The 14,421-nt window shown below is 44.7% G+C and overlaps 1 protein-coding gene across 2 annotated transcripts in view; it reads right to left on the bottom strand.

Moving 5' to 3' along the window:
• Positions 1-11,327: 11,327 nt before the first annotated feature.
• Positions 11,328-14,421, bottom strand: part of SLC9C1 (solute carrier family 9 member C1) — a 72,722-nt gene continuing 69,628 nt past the window's right edge. For both annotated transcript variants that reach the window (XM_037525565.2, XM_037525567.2), the window contains one exon: positions 11,328-11,729. In XM_037525565.2, coding sequence (XP_037381462.1) covers positions 11,626-11,729 — 104 coding nt within the window. In that variant the 3' untranslated portion in view covers positions 11,328-11,625. The remainder of the gene's footprint in view (positions 11,730-14,421) is intronic.

Genomic DNA, 14,421 nt, shown 5'->3' with positions numbered 1-14,421 from the left:
CAGCAGTGTATTTTGTCAGTCTGCCTGTTCTGTTCCCTGCTCTGTCTCTGGTGAATCCTCTCACCCTCCCACACATCTGGCCTGTACCCCAGTTCTTGTATAAAAATAAATAAAATCTTAAAAAAAATTAACTGGACAATCCTCAAGTGTTGAATTAGATATTCAGAGTCACAGGTGTCCTTGAGAATCATCATCTGGTTTTGCAGCTGAGAAAATGCAGATCAGTAATGATGAGGGAGGCTAAGAGTAGAAAGTATGGGAAGGAGGCATCACAAGACCAGAAACAAGGTGAGGGTAGAATGTTTAACACAGTCATTAAACAAGCTAGCTAGAAAAGTAAAGTATCTGGAGATGCAGACCAAGGTTCAGACTGGAGGTGAGGATATGGAAGTTGGGGACCATTAAAAAAAAAAAACAAACCAACAACAAACCATTGGTCCTTTCAAATCTACCCACTCAAACCTAATGTAGAAAGGCTCCGTAGGCACCAACCCCAGCAATAATTAAGTTGACACCAGTTAACAATCCCACAGGGAATGAGCCCCTCCCAAAGAGAACAAGACTGTGTCAGTGCGATCTCTGCCCTGGCAAGAGGCACCTCCCTTGCCCGCCTATGCTTCTGTGGCACCAACCTTCTCTTCACCAACCTTCTCCCTTCTGCAAAGCAGCAGCGGCCTGCCCAGGACTATGCAGCAGTCTCTATTACCAAACATGGCCCTTTTGGGGGCAGCTGTTTCTGCCCACTTGTGTCTGTGCAAACATCCTTTACTTCCTTTGCTTTCTTTAAAATAAATCTGCCCTTTTGGATATATCTAAACATCTCTTCCTGATGGGGAAGCTCTCCTGGAGACAGTCATGGTGTGCAGCTAAAATGAGAGCTCTGATGGAAATTTTCTCAGAGTTAACCCAAGGAACAGTCTCTGAATCCAAGAACTCGCCAAAGGGGCCTCCCTAGTGTCACAAGGGGTTAAGCACAGCACTATGAAGCTATCCGCAGCTACTGCCGAACGGTGACCCACATGGCCTGGCAGACCTCTCCTGTCTCACCTGCTGCTCCCCTAGCAGTGTATTTCAGTAGATCCACCTGTTCTTCTCCCCACTCTGTCTCTGGTTAATCCTCTCACCTCCCCCGACCCCCACACCTCTGGCCTACACCCCAGCTCTTGTATGCATAAATAAATCTTTTTTTAAAAAAAGAACTCACCAAACCCACATTACTGGGGGTCTGTTTACTCTTACATATAGAGTGTCAGAGCCAGACAACCAGGTCTTCTGGCTCCCACACCAGGGCTCGCCCAGCCAAATGTCCAGAGAAAGGGAATGAGGGCAGAACCCTGCAGAATCTCCAGGTGGAGGGCTAGGACCAGCCAGCCAGAGTCCCTGGTGATGGCCCTGGAAGCAGGGAGTGGGGCTAGTGCCAAAATTTTGCTCCCCAAATTTCATTCTACTGCCTGAGCAGTCTCTGCCTGGTCAGAAGAGAAATGCTGGTCCTAGAGTGGGGGCTGTGCACCTCCACAAACACCGCCCTTCCCCTGAATGCCTCTAGAGCGGAGCTGACTCCAGGAGAGGCTCCTTGTTCCTTTTTCTAGGCCTTAGACAAGAGACCAGGTGCCTACCTCTCAAGCAGCTACCCAACATCAGGACCAGGTGCTGGTTGACCCTTCAGTCCACTTTCACATGTTCTAGAACCTCCTAGATGTTGGTATCAATACATGTCCTGGACTCTGGCTTTTGGGTGGGTTCAGCCAGTGGGGAGTTGGGATAGAAAAGCAAAGGAAAGCAGGAGTGGGGTCAAGGGTGTTTATTGCCTGTGCCCCTCCCTATAGGCCAAGGCCCTGTATCTCCAATTAGTCTTTTCTGTAACCACCTCTAGTAACTGGTTGCATTGCCCCTGCTTATACCTTCAGGTCTAGGAAAGGTACTAGAACCCTGAACCACTGGGCCTGGACCTCTGCTGGATCCCTATGGTCCCCTTTACCTGCCCACACTTTTGTAAAGCGTCTCTTCCTCAAGCAGACCCACATTATACTGATCTGAGTGTGCCATCTCCTTGCTGCTGGGCCCCTGACTGACAAAGGACCGCTCTGAACCTCTGCGCCCCTGCGCCCCTGGTCCCAGGCCCTCCTCCTGAGCCCCGAGACACACCGACCTATGTAGGACTGCCCCTTGGCGTTTCTCTTTCTTCCTTCCTTATCCTCCCTTTTTAGCCTCACTCATCCTCACATCCACCTTTCCCACGAGGGAGACACCACTGCTAATGGGAGGGTCTAAGCTATAGGATCTGTCTCTCTCTTCACTCACTGTGGAACCATCTGGCTCTCAGGCCCGGCAGAAAACCCCCATCTTCAACCCACCCGCTGCGAGTCCAGTACCTCAAGTAGGACAGGTGGCGGAAGAGGCCATTGCTCCGAGGTGCTGCCCAGCAGCCAGGAGCTTCCTGTCCCAAGAGTTAGAAAAACTCTGAGTTGGGGCCAGACAAAACACCTGGACAGGGATGCAAACCCAGCGCCCCCACAGCAGGCTGGTGGCATTGTCAGGAGTTGCTTCTTCTGGAAAGCCAGCAGACAACTCATCCAATCAGCAGTGAATTGACTTGGGCTCCCGGCCATGCTGGGAGCTGTTCTGAGCACTGGGAACACAGTCATGTAATAAATAGCAAGTTAAAAGTGTCTTCCTCCCTGACACTCCCCATTTACCTCAAACATCGACTGCTCCACTGATACTTCCTGATTCTGAACAGCCTCACCAGCTGTCTCCCATCCCTCTCGAGTACACACACTTGCTCTCCAAGCCCTCAGATCACTGAAAGCATTTGTTTCCAGGGTGTTTCTCTCCCGCTGAACTGCCAACACCAGCAAGGTCTGGCACACTCTTTCTCATTAGTCTCCTCCAGCGTAAACAGGCAACCCAGAGATATTTCCAGGAGGAATAGTCACAACAGCATTTTATGTTAGTAAAATAAGTGCTAATAACCAAAAATGATGGACTGCCTGAACACCGTGCATAATAACAGCTGGTGTTCATTGAGGCCACAACTGAGTGCTACATAAGAACCTGTGTAATACTTAGAACAGATCTAATTATTAGAACTATAACTGAGCTCTGACAGAGTTCTACATGAGCACCTTGGGTAATAATTAGAACAGCTGATGGTACTTGCGCTCACAACTGATTTCTATTTGATGATCATGGGTAATAATGATAACAGTGATGCAGTGAAACAGGACAGGTCTCTCTTCCTGCCCCATCAGAAAAGCATTGACAAGTTTGTCTGCTCCCTAGCTCTTGCAATTTCCCCCACTCCTTGTTTAATAGGCTTATTTTCTTGCATTCCAAGGACAAGGGAGTCAAACAGCAGTTGAAAAAGCAAGCTGGCACCCACCTGAAATCTCAGAGATCTTAGGAATCTCTATGCCGACCCTTTTCCCTGTCCCCTTTCCAGATCCTTGCCCACCTCCCCTGTTTCCCCCCTTTGTATAAATAACCCTGCCCCCTGCCAAAGAGCAGGATGGTGGTCTTTCAGACACGAGTCTGCTGCCCTCCTCAGTTTGCCAACAAATTAAACTACTTTCCTTCTCCTTAACCTATTTCCTTTCGTTGGCTGAGGTAAACAGAGGCCGGCGTTTGGTACCAGCGTCACTCATATTAATTGAGATCACTGAGTTCTGCGTGAGCACCACGTATAAAAGGTAGAACAGAGCTGACTATAATTGAGCTTCAATGCAGTTCTCCATGGGCACCTTGTGAAATAAGTATAACAGACCTGGTGGTAATGTTTCCGGAGCCGGGCCCCCTCGGCAGCAGCAGCTGGCACAGCAGTGGTGTTCTCTCCTGCTCCACCAAAGGCTGTTGTGGCATTTGCACCTCAGAGCACAGCAACCACCCTGTCATGGAATGGACCAATCAGGGGTGAGCTATGAGCTGATTGGTACTAAATGGTCCAATGAGCCACAGGATTGAAAATGGTCCAATCATTCTTGTGGTGTGGCACCCTGAAAGAAGAAATAAGCCAGGGTAACAATTGAGTTCAACATGGGCATAATGAGTAATAACTATAAAGGAGCTGAAATTAATTGAGCTATAATCGAGTGCTGTATGAGCACAATGAAAAATAAATAAAAGAGCTGGTCTTAACTGAGGTCATTGGGTTCTACGTGAGCACCATGTGTAATACCATAACGGAGCTGACTATAAGTGACTACAACAGAGTTGGGCATGAGCACCATGAGTAATTATTATAACATGGCTGACATTCATTGAGGTCATTGGGTTCTACAAGAGTACCACGTGTAATAACTATAACAAAACTGAGGATAATTGAGCTACAATACAATTCTACATGAGCACCTTTTGTAATAAGACTATCAGAGCTGACTAATAACCTACAATAGAGTTCTATGTAGCATAACTAGTACAGAGCACCACGTATCATTACTATAACAGAGCTGAAGGTGCTTGAGCTCAGAATCCTCTATGATCACCATGAGTAATAACTAGAACAAAGCTGATCTTAACTGAGATCATTGAGTTCTGCGTGAGTGGCTTGTGTAATGACTGAACAGGACTGACCTTAATTGAGTTTCAGTACAGTTCTACATGAGCAATACGTGCAATAATTAGATCAGAGCTGAAGGTACTTGAGCTCATGATTGAGTTCTATGATCACCGAGTAATAACAGAACAGAGCTGATTTTAATGGTCGTCAATGAGGTCCACATAAGCACCAGGTGTAATAACAATCACAGACCCCACAAAAATTGTAATGCACTAGGGGTCTACACTGCACCTTTTGTAATAACTATAAGAGATGACAGTACTAGAGATCATATTAGAGTTCTACAAGAGGGCCATGTGTAATAAATAATAGAGCTGACTTGCTGCAGACAGGATAGCCGATGAAGTTGTCTGCCATTAACGAAGACTCGGAGTCTAAATTGTTAGGAGTTGGTGCCTCAACTCCGTCCGGGGTTCCCAAAGACCACACGGAGCCAGAGATGCAAAAGCAAGAAGGCTTTATTGCTAGCTTAAGCTAGGGCCCAACTCTGCCTGGAGTACTGACACAGCAGTCTCACCAGGTTGAGAGAGGGACCCTCTCCCAGGGTGACAAGCTGTTTTTATACCTTGTTGACAGGCTCTTGGGGACTTTCCACACCAGGGACCAAGTTCAGCCTGATTGAGTATCTCTCCTTGGCACTAGTTAAGTTTCGTTTACCCTTGTCTTGTGGTTTTTGCCCCAAAATGAAACTAGGGCACAGCTGTGCCCTCCAAAGCGGCAATTATCTCTCAAAATGGCTGTAGTCTTGCTCTCTTCCCAAAATGGTTGCTATGCCTATTTCTTTAATATCTTACAAAATGAATTTGCAATGGGAGGAGGCTGGGGAGAATGCCATCGAGAGTAGCTCTGCCTTTCCCTCTCCCAGCCCAAGCTTTTATTGAAGATATGAACAAAGGAACAAGAAAATAGCACACAATTGTGCTTTGCTTATACAGATTAATAAGTTACTACTGGAAAACAAGTTTTCCTGGTTAGTGGGTGTAGGGGCAGGAATGGACACAGGGCAGGTTTTCTGATCCAGCAGACCGGGTAAAGGAGGAGTCAGAGTCCTCAGTGGTTTTTTTTGGCAGGTCTTTTATTGGGATTACCAGGTACACGGCAGGCAGGGGCGCTGGGGGGCCGATAGGCTGGCAGGCCTCCCAGCCCCCAGCAAGTCTTCACTCTGGGCTCTCTGACCTGCTCTCAGCTTTTGCTTCTCTTGCATCTCTCTCGGCTTCTCTTTTGGCTTCTGCTGGCGTCCCCGTGACGCCGCCCTTAAAAGCCCAGTCTTAGCCCAGGTGAATCCCATCTACCTATGCCCACACCCTATTCCAGGTGCCCGCCATGAGGCATGCATTCAGACTGTAAGGATCCATCATCTATCCTGATGGCGGGAGGACAGAAAAGCCTGACATTTTTCCTTACCCTACAGTGGGGAACATGTGGTAGCTCTGTGTGTATTTCTCAAAATTATAACTATACTGTGAAGAGGATGAATTTTGCTGTATGTAAAATATATCTGAAAGGAAAACAAGAGTTTGAAAAAAAAAGAATGAACTTGGGGACAGGAATCATGGCTATTTTGTATTATCCTTTTATTTGATGGTCATATGTTTTTCCCTTCATTTCTTCAAAAAACATAAATTTAGCACCTATTACTTGCTGGGCACTGCCAGCTCAATGGTAAGCAAACAGATCCAAGCCTGCCTGGGAGCTCCTTGCAAAGAAATAAGCAAAATATAAAATATTGCTGCTCTCCCAGAGTCACATGGAAGTCTTCGGTATGACAGGGCCAACCTGGGGAGAGGGCTCAGAAGAGGGCTTCCCTGGAGGGCGAAGGGTTAAGCACAGCACTGTGAAGCTATCTGCAGCCTCTGCAGCATTAGTTCCATCCCTGGCCAGGGAACAACCCACATGGTGCAGGAGACCTCTCCTGTCCTGCCCGCTGCTCCCCTCAGCAGTATATTTTGGTAGATCTGCCTTTTCTGTTCTCCACTCTGTCTCTAGTGACTCCTCTTACCCTCCACACCTCTGGCCTGCACCCCAGTTCTTGTATGCATAAATAAGTAAATCTTTAAAAATAAATAAATCTTTACAAAAATTGAAGTAACATTATATACATTTCAGATATTTATCATTAAAAATCAACATGTGTCTATAGCTCATTAAATTCATCAGTAACTCTTGTTAAGGCTGAATAAACCACCCAGGACTGTTTCTGCCTAGACCGGGGAGTATTTCTTTGGAAAGTCATCACCAAGGAGGTTAGTGCTTCATCTCCCACTTCCCCTAGGGGAATAGGAGCCTGATTGCAACTGGTGTCTGGCTATAAACTACAAATCTTCAGCCAAAAAGATAAAAGGAATTTTTTTCTCTTCATGTTAAGTAACTACCAAATGAATTTAGGATGCATTTTGTGTGATAAATGGTGCCAAGTCTTTTTATTTGAGAACTAGTAATTATCTCGAGAAAATATGTACAATAAATTGTATCTGCTTGGCTCTATAAAAGGGCAAGATTTGTTTGTTTTTATTATCTCCATAGCGGATTGCCTGTGATTCACATTACATTCTAGTTTAATGCTTACTCACCAATAACATTTTCTTTTTCTTCTACTTTTGTGGATTGTCTATGGTTGCAGGAGATTTCATTTTTAATTATATTTCTTTAACAACACCTCCATTCACTTTTTTTTTTTTAAATATAAATGGTCAATTATTTGTGGTTTTTTGTTTTTTTTTAAGATTTTATTTATTTTATTTATACAAGCACTGGGTACAGTCAGAAGCGTGGGAGGGTGAGAGAATTCGCCAGAGCCAGAGCGGGGAGCAGAGCAGGCAGAAGGACCGAAGTACACTGCTGAGGGGAGCAGCGGGCGGCAGGAGAGGTCTGCACGCCATGTGGGACCCTCCTCTGGTAGCCGGGGAGCAGCCGGGGATTGAACTGGCGCCGCAGAGGCCGCGGGCAGCTTCGCAACCCGGTGCTCAACAGCTGCGCCACCCGGGAGGCCCCACCTCCATTCACTTTTAAAAATTAAACTTTTGGGTAATTAACTCTAGGAAAGATGTTAGGGTGGCAGGTTTTCTCTTATTTGTGAGAAAACCTGAAATTCAGGAAACTCTAACTAAATTGGATGACTCAGTGAAGAAAGAAGAAAAATTATTAACAAAGTTTATGTTAAAAATTAGGAGTGTCCACTCTTTGCTGTCCTAACTAATCTGGGGCTGTCCTAGTTTGTTTTTCCCTTTATCAGCAGGCAAAATTATTTTACCAAGATGAATAATTACAGTAAGTTTATGGAACATCTTCCAAGTTATCTAAAGTCTCTTGTGTATAGAAATCTGGGATTGTAAGAATAGAGCATAACAGCAGCCATTTTAAAGTACAGCAGCCATTTAAGAGCTTAGCTGACAGTGAGGTTGCAATTCCTGGAATCCTAGGGTCCAAGAACCAGCATCTGTAACCATTAGATTACCCTAACAGTCAGATTCCTAGAATCCACATCTGAAGCTGTCAGATTACCCTAAGGGGCCCATTCTGTATGCCTATTTAAACTGCTTAATTTTGGTGCTCGGGGTCCAACCCCATCTGGGCGCGGCCGCTGTGTCGGTTCTACTCCGGGGGTTCAGACCCTAGCTCGAGCTAGCTAATAAAGGCCACCTTTGCTTTTGCATCGAACTTGGGTCTCGGTCATTCTTGGACTCGGCACCGGAGTGCTTTAACAGGGATAACATTCAATGGACTACTGTTTCGTATGTGGAGGAATAGGTGTGTGTGTGTGTGTGTGTGTGTGTGTGTGTGTGTGTGTGTGTGTGAGAGAGAGAGAGAGAGAGAGAGAGAGAGAGAGAGAGAGAGAGAGAGAGAGAATGAACATGTTATTAATTTCAGGAAAATGTGGAAAATGCAATGTAATCTAAAAGACCCCTCTTCAATGGCCCTGCACCTTTTGCGTTCCCAAGAGATCAGTAGCTGGGAGTCAGTTTTTCAGCAAATGGACAGACTGCTTGGCCAGGGAATAGGGCTATTCTACTCCTCACTAGCATGAATTAAGAGATGCCAGACGCTGAGTGGGGCAGCTTGAGCAAACAACTTGCCCCATGGGTGACTGATTCAGTTCCGATATTTTCCGAAGGCCAGTTTGAGTCCAGAATCAACAGGCGTGAGAGTTAAAGATCAATCTGTCAATTTAAGGAATGGCTTTGCTCCCTAAATCTCAAGCGTCAATTTTACTTAGGCCTCTAGGTGGAGAAGTTGAGCTATGGAAGTGTTGACCATGAGTCATGAAAATTTATGATTCTGAATAAGGTCGCAGGACAGAGCAGGGCATTTATGATAGTCACACTGATTTGTGTAAAACCAGCTCTGGACAAATATAAGTACAACAACATGTGTATCAAAAAGAAGCCAAAACAACAAATCTTTGGGCTGTGTGTTCACTTTCCTTCTCATGCTTACCCCAGATTCAGAGGTAAATGACAAAGGATGTGAATTGAATTGGAAATAAAGCCTGCATGTTTATAAACATATGGTGAAATCACAGGAAAGTTGAGATGGTGTTTAAATTTACTTTCCCATCCTTTGGCATTACTGTAGAGAATTAATGACCAATATAAAAACTGTTTGGCTATACATTCAAGATCATAGGATAGGGCCTCCCTGGTGGCGCAAGGGGTTAAGACACAACCTATGAAGCAATCCGCAGCCTCTACAGCTCGAGTTCCATCCCCAGCCAGGGAGCAACCCACATGGCGCAGCAGACCTCTCCAGAATCACCCGCTGCTCCCTTCAGCAGTGTACTTTGGTCTATCTGCCTGTTCTGTTCCCCACTCTGTCTCTGGTGAATCCTCTCACCCCCACCCCCCACCTCTGGCCTATACCCCAGTGCTTGTATACATAAATAAATAAATCTTTAAAAAAAAAAAAAGATCATAGGATAGATAATATAATTAGAATGGCCACTTGATCAATAATCTACATATTGTATTACATGTTTTACATACAATCTCTCATTTACTCATGCAAGAATTCTATGGGAGAAATACAATTACCTTTTTTTTATATATATAGATGAGGACATCCAGGCTCATAGGACTTAAGCAAGTTGCTCAAGGATACCCCAATAGCAAGTGACAGACCTAGGATTTAAGTTCAAACAGCGCGTGGACCACTCAGTATCCTAGTCCATAAGTATTTGTTGAAAGATGAATTTGGCTTTGAACTCTGGTCTACATTACTCAAATGCATCTGGAAATGCTGAAACATTTGCATGTTTGAAGACCTGGAGAGCTAAAACTAGCTCTAGGCTAGTCCTTTACAGATTTTCGTGGTCTAAATACTGGGAGAGCTATTTATGTGTAAGGAAAGAACACACTGTAGATGACAGCTATGATTGGTAGGCAGCACTTCTTCCCTCTCCTGGTGTTTTCCTCTGAATCGAGGGTTTCAACATCCACTGTCTTGAGACTCCTGGTTTATCTCCACCTTCTTATTCATTCATTCGCTCAAGGTGGAGTGATTTATTAGGTTGATGAATCTGCAAGCAGAATCAGTATATTCTTTTTCCAGCCTTCTACCTGATTTCTCATGGAAGTGAACTTACCCTTAGAAATCGTGTATTTTCCACTGTTCTCAGTAATGCAGAAACCTTAATCTTGAATGCCTATGGTAGTCAACCAATCCAGTTGTGGGGGTTAGAAGTCAATCATGTTCTCTACATCAGTTCAGTCACTAATAAAGGTAAGCACACACGGGATGTGTGTGTGTGTTAAGTCTCTAGTTGTCTTAATCCTTTGTCTTTGTTTTCAATTGCTTTGGAACTCAGGCAAGATAGCATACTCATTAACAGAATGTCTCAAACACAGTGACAACTGTCATGTGATAATCAATGGGGAAAAACAACTAGTTGAAGTTAGTTTTGGAGCGAAATGGTAGTAGTTCGATTTGATGTCACAACAGAAACAAACCAAATTATCTTCTCTATGAGGATATTTTGTGAATGGAGTCTTTATACTTGCCTCTGAAAAAGTATCTAACACCAGCTGTAGCCAAGAATAAAGTTTGGAATAGTATTCCAATTTTCTGACCCCTGGTTGGAAGCATAGTCTTGAAGAAGACATGTATATATTCCTGAAGAAGACATCTTCTTGAAGAATTTATTAAGGCTTACCACAATTGAGGACATGTGGTATAATAGCTAATCATAGATTTGCGCTCTCTCTCTCTCTCTCTCTCTCTCACACACACACATACACCTATTTCTCTGCATATAAAAATAATAAACCATTGAATGTTATCCCAGATTTTCTATACACAGATTTTAGATAACTTGGAAGATGTTCCATAAACTTATTGTAATTATTTATCTTGGTAAAATGATGTCATTATATAACTAATCACACACACATGTGAATCTAGGTCATTATACCACAGACATAAGTTATAATAGCTAATCTGCTCTGCCTCTCACTGTGTGTGTGATATTTAGGAAACTACTCATACCCACTCTTTCAGTTTATTCATTTGTAATTTGGGAATAATAGTATCTACCTTACATGGATATTGTGGTGATTAAACAAGTTTATAACTGTATAGAATGTTTTGTATGTCCAGCATACAGAAAGCATGCTACAACCCATTGCAAGAATTATTTTTAAAAATGATGTGCAAGATATTGTGCTCATTTTCATAGATATAACAATGAACAAAACAGACTCTGGAAGTTTCATTTAAAGCTTAGTTATATGGTTCAGTCTAAATCTTGAACTCTCTGAGAGTTGTCAAGATGAGTGAAATACAATGAATGATAACGATTAGTGGGTCAAGAGCAACATTTAAACTATACTTTAATAGTATTTTGTTTTCCATTAAATGAATCAAACAATTTTGACCTTAAAAGTAATATTAAAAAACTATCTAGGTGGCATAAACTAATTTTCTGGCTCTAAAACTAAACTTACTCTAGGATTTTCTAAGATACTTTCGATATTTAAAATAGTAGATATTTTAAATCAAAGAAAATTTGTAAAAACTGTATTTTAAACAGAATATCTGCACGATCCTTTCTGTGTGGCATCAAGGACATCCACGTGGGATCAATCTTCAAGTTGTTCCTTTTGATATGGGAACTGGAGGCTTGTCACATCAGCCATGCCTGCCACAAGTGCTTCTGTCTTCCAAACAGTCTCGTCTACCATTCCTAATGAAAGTGGGAAGGAAAAAAAAAAGATACAAAAAGGCTTTGGAATCTTCCAGCACTGACCTTATGACCCAGCAGGCTATACTAGAAAGTCAGTTTTCCCACAGGAAACATTTCCTGGCCATTATGGTTGAGGCTAAAAGAGGAAGTTGAGCAAAAGAATGTGAGTCACTCAATACCTTGAAGTGGTGGCCTGGGGTCTGCCCAGTGGGGACAGCAGACACTAAGAGGATTTTCCATTGTGGGAAACAGTGACTGAAAAAAGTATTGATGGAGGAACTGAGATACAAGGTCAAGAAACTAATTCACACAAGGAGGTAGGGGTAGAAGGAATTAGTGTAATCCATTAACCCAGTTATAGAAACCAATAGCCTTAGGCATCAACGCCGTGGTCAGGAGGCGCAACACCCAGAATCGTGGTCAGGAGACGCAACACCCAGAATCCATCCACAAAGATGAGGCCCTCCCTGAAGATGATAAAACCTAATGCGGCCCTCACAGCAGGGCAGCACTCTGTCTGCCCGCCTGTGACATGGAGGTGCTTCCTTTTGGCAACTCTCTCCCTCTGCAGGGCAGCAGCCTTCCTGCCTGCCCATGACCTGTGTCATGCTGGGACTTCTCTTCACTGACCTCCCTCAACGGAGGCTGCTCTCCTCAAGGCTGCCTGCCTGCAACCATGCAGGCCGGCCTCTCTTAGCAAACCTGTCCCTTTTGGGGCAGTTCTTTCTGCCCGTTTGTGTCTATACAAGTGTTGTTCACTGTCCTATCCCTTTTCTAATAAACCTGTTCTTTAAATATTACTACTGTCTCTGTCTTGTGGAGAAACTCGCCTGGGAGAATTGCTGCATGCAGCCAAAGTGGGAGCACTGGTGAAACCTTTCCCAGAGTGAACCCAAGGACCCCGCACTCCTAACTCCAAAAAAATGACATCAGTATCACCACTGAGTTCAGCTCTGGCTATGACCACAACATGCCAGCACTATGAGAGCTGAGTGTCATGCATGGTAGAAAGGAACACACAACTTCCAAACAATTCATACTGTAACAGGGTGGTCCCCAGGAAAGAGGAGGTTCCAGGTTTCCTGCCCCACCCAAATGGAGGGTGGAGCTGAGCAGGGAGAGAAGAGGCTGCAGAGGAGACTGAGGAAGGAAGGAAGCAGGAGGGAGCCAGAAGGAGACCTGGAGGAGGCGCTTGGAGCCTAGAGACACGTGAAGAAACTAGAGACACGTGAAGAAACTGTGCTTGCCTTTTGGTCGTGGACTAGGTGACACAGATGTGGGTGAGACCCGTGGGGAGGTGACAATGGCAGCTTTTATCTTGATGTTGATTTTGCTCTTTTCCTTCTGGACTTGTCTGGTTGTTTCTGGCCCTTTTCTGTGGGTCCCCACTGGAAGATGCTTTAGACTTGTGGCAGGCTTTAGGGCCTTGCTCTGGGCCAATCCCATTTGGATGGACTTTTACCCACGAGGGGACGGGTAACTTTGGGTGCTTCATTTAGAAACTAGACTCTTTGCCTTTCTTGTATTGTTTCCTAGTTGTATTAAAGTTCCTTCCCATTAAAGTCTCATATTGTTTTGTGTTGATGCAGCGGATGGCAGAACCCATTTAGAATAGGCAGGTTTGCGGGGTTTGGGCTGCCCCTCTCCCTGCCCTATAACAGAGTCGGTAGAGCATGAGACTCTTAATCTCAGGGTCGTGGGTTCGAGCCCCACGTTGGGCGCCAAAGTCCCCTCGTGGGTAAAAGTCCATCCAAATGGGATTGGCCCAGAGCAAGGCCCTAAAGCCTGCCACAAGTCTAAAGCATCTTCCAGTGGGGACCCACAGAAAAGGGCCAGAAACAACCAGACAAGCCCAGAAGGAAAAGAGCAAAATCAACATCAAGATAAAAGCTGCCATTGTCACCTCCCCACGGGTCTCACCCACATCTGTGTCACCTAGTCCACGACCAAAAGACAAGCGTAGTTTCTTCACGTGTCTCTAGGCTCCATCCTGCTTCCTTCCTCAGTCTCTCCTGCAGCTTCTCCTTTTCCTGCTCAGCTCCACCCTCCCTTGGGTGGGGCAGGGAACCTCCCCCTTTCCTGGGGACCACCCTGTTACAATTTCATTGCAAATAATCTTCACAAATGCTGTTTTATGGTGTTATTGCTAGCCTTAAGTCTTTTTAAAAATATGGCCTTTGCCATAGGAAGTGGTGTGGGAGAGCTAACATTTTTTAAAGTGGAGATAAAACAAATTATCTGAAGGTCATTCTTTAATTCCACGACATGCTGTATGTAACACAGAGTAACACAGAGCACACATGCACAACTGTTTCCCCACAGATGCCCTTTTGAACAGTCAGCAGTAAACTGGTTTCCTCATTGTCCCCCCAAAGTCTTGCTCTCTACTCTGAACATCCTTCTCTTTTCTCCACAGACTCTGTTTATACTCGGTAGCCAGCTATTTCTCTTTTGCATATTCCTTTAACATCAGTTGGCACTATCCATAGTGTAACAGGGTGGTCCCCAGGAAAAGAGGAGGTTCCAGGTTCCCTGCCCCACCGAAAGGATGGTGGAGCTAAAGAGAAGAGAGGGACCTGGAGAAGGGACTGAGGAAGGAAGGCAGCAGGATGGAGAGCCAGAAGGGGACCTGGAGGAGGCACATCTCCTTGACTATCAAACAATCTTGTAAACTCTATACTCCAGAATTTGA

Source organism: Talpa occidentalis, unplaced genomic scaffold, assembly GCF_014898055.3.
Source record: "Talpa occidentalis isolate TD23 unplaced genomic scaffold, MPIMG_talOcc4v2.1 talOcc4.4, whole genome shotgun sequence".
Classification (NCBI taxonomy): Eukaryota; Metazoa; Chordata; class Mammalia; order Eulipotyphla; family Talpidae; genus Talpa; species Talpa occidentalis.
Note: the sequence above shows the minus strand (reverse complement) of the source record. Positions and strands in the feature narration are given on the sequence as shown.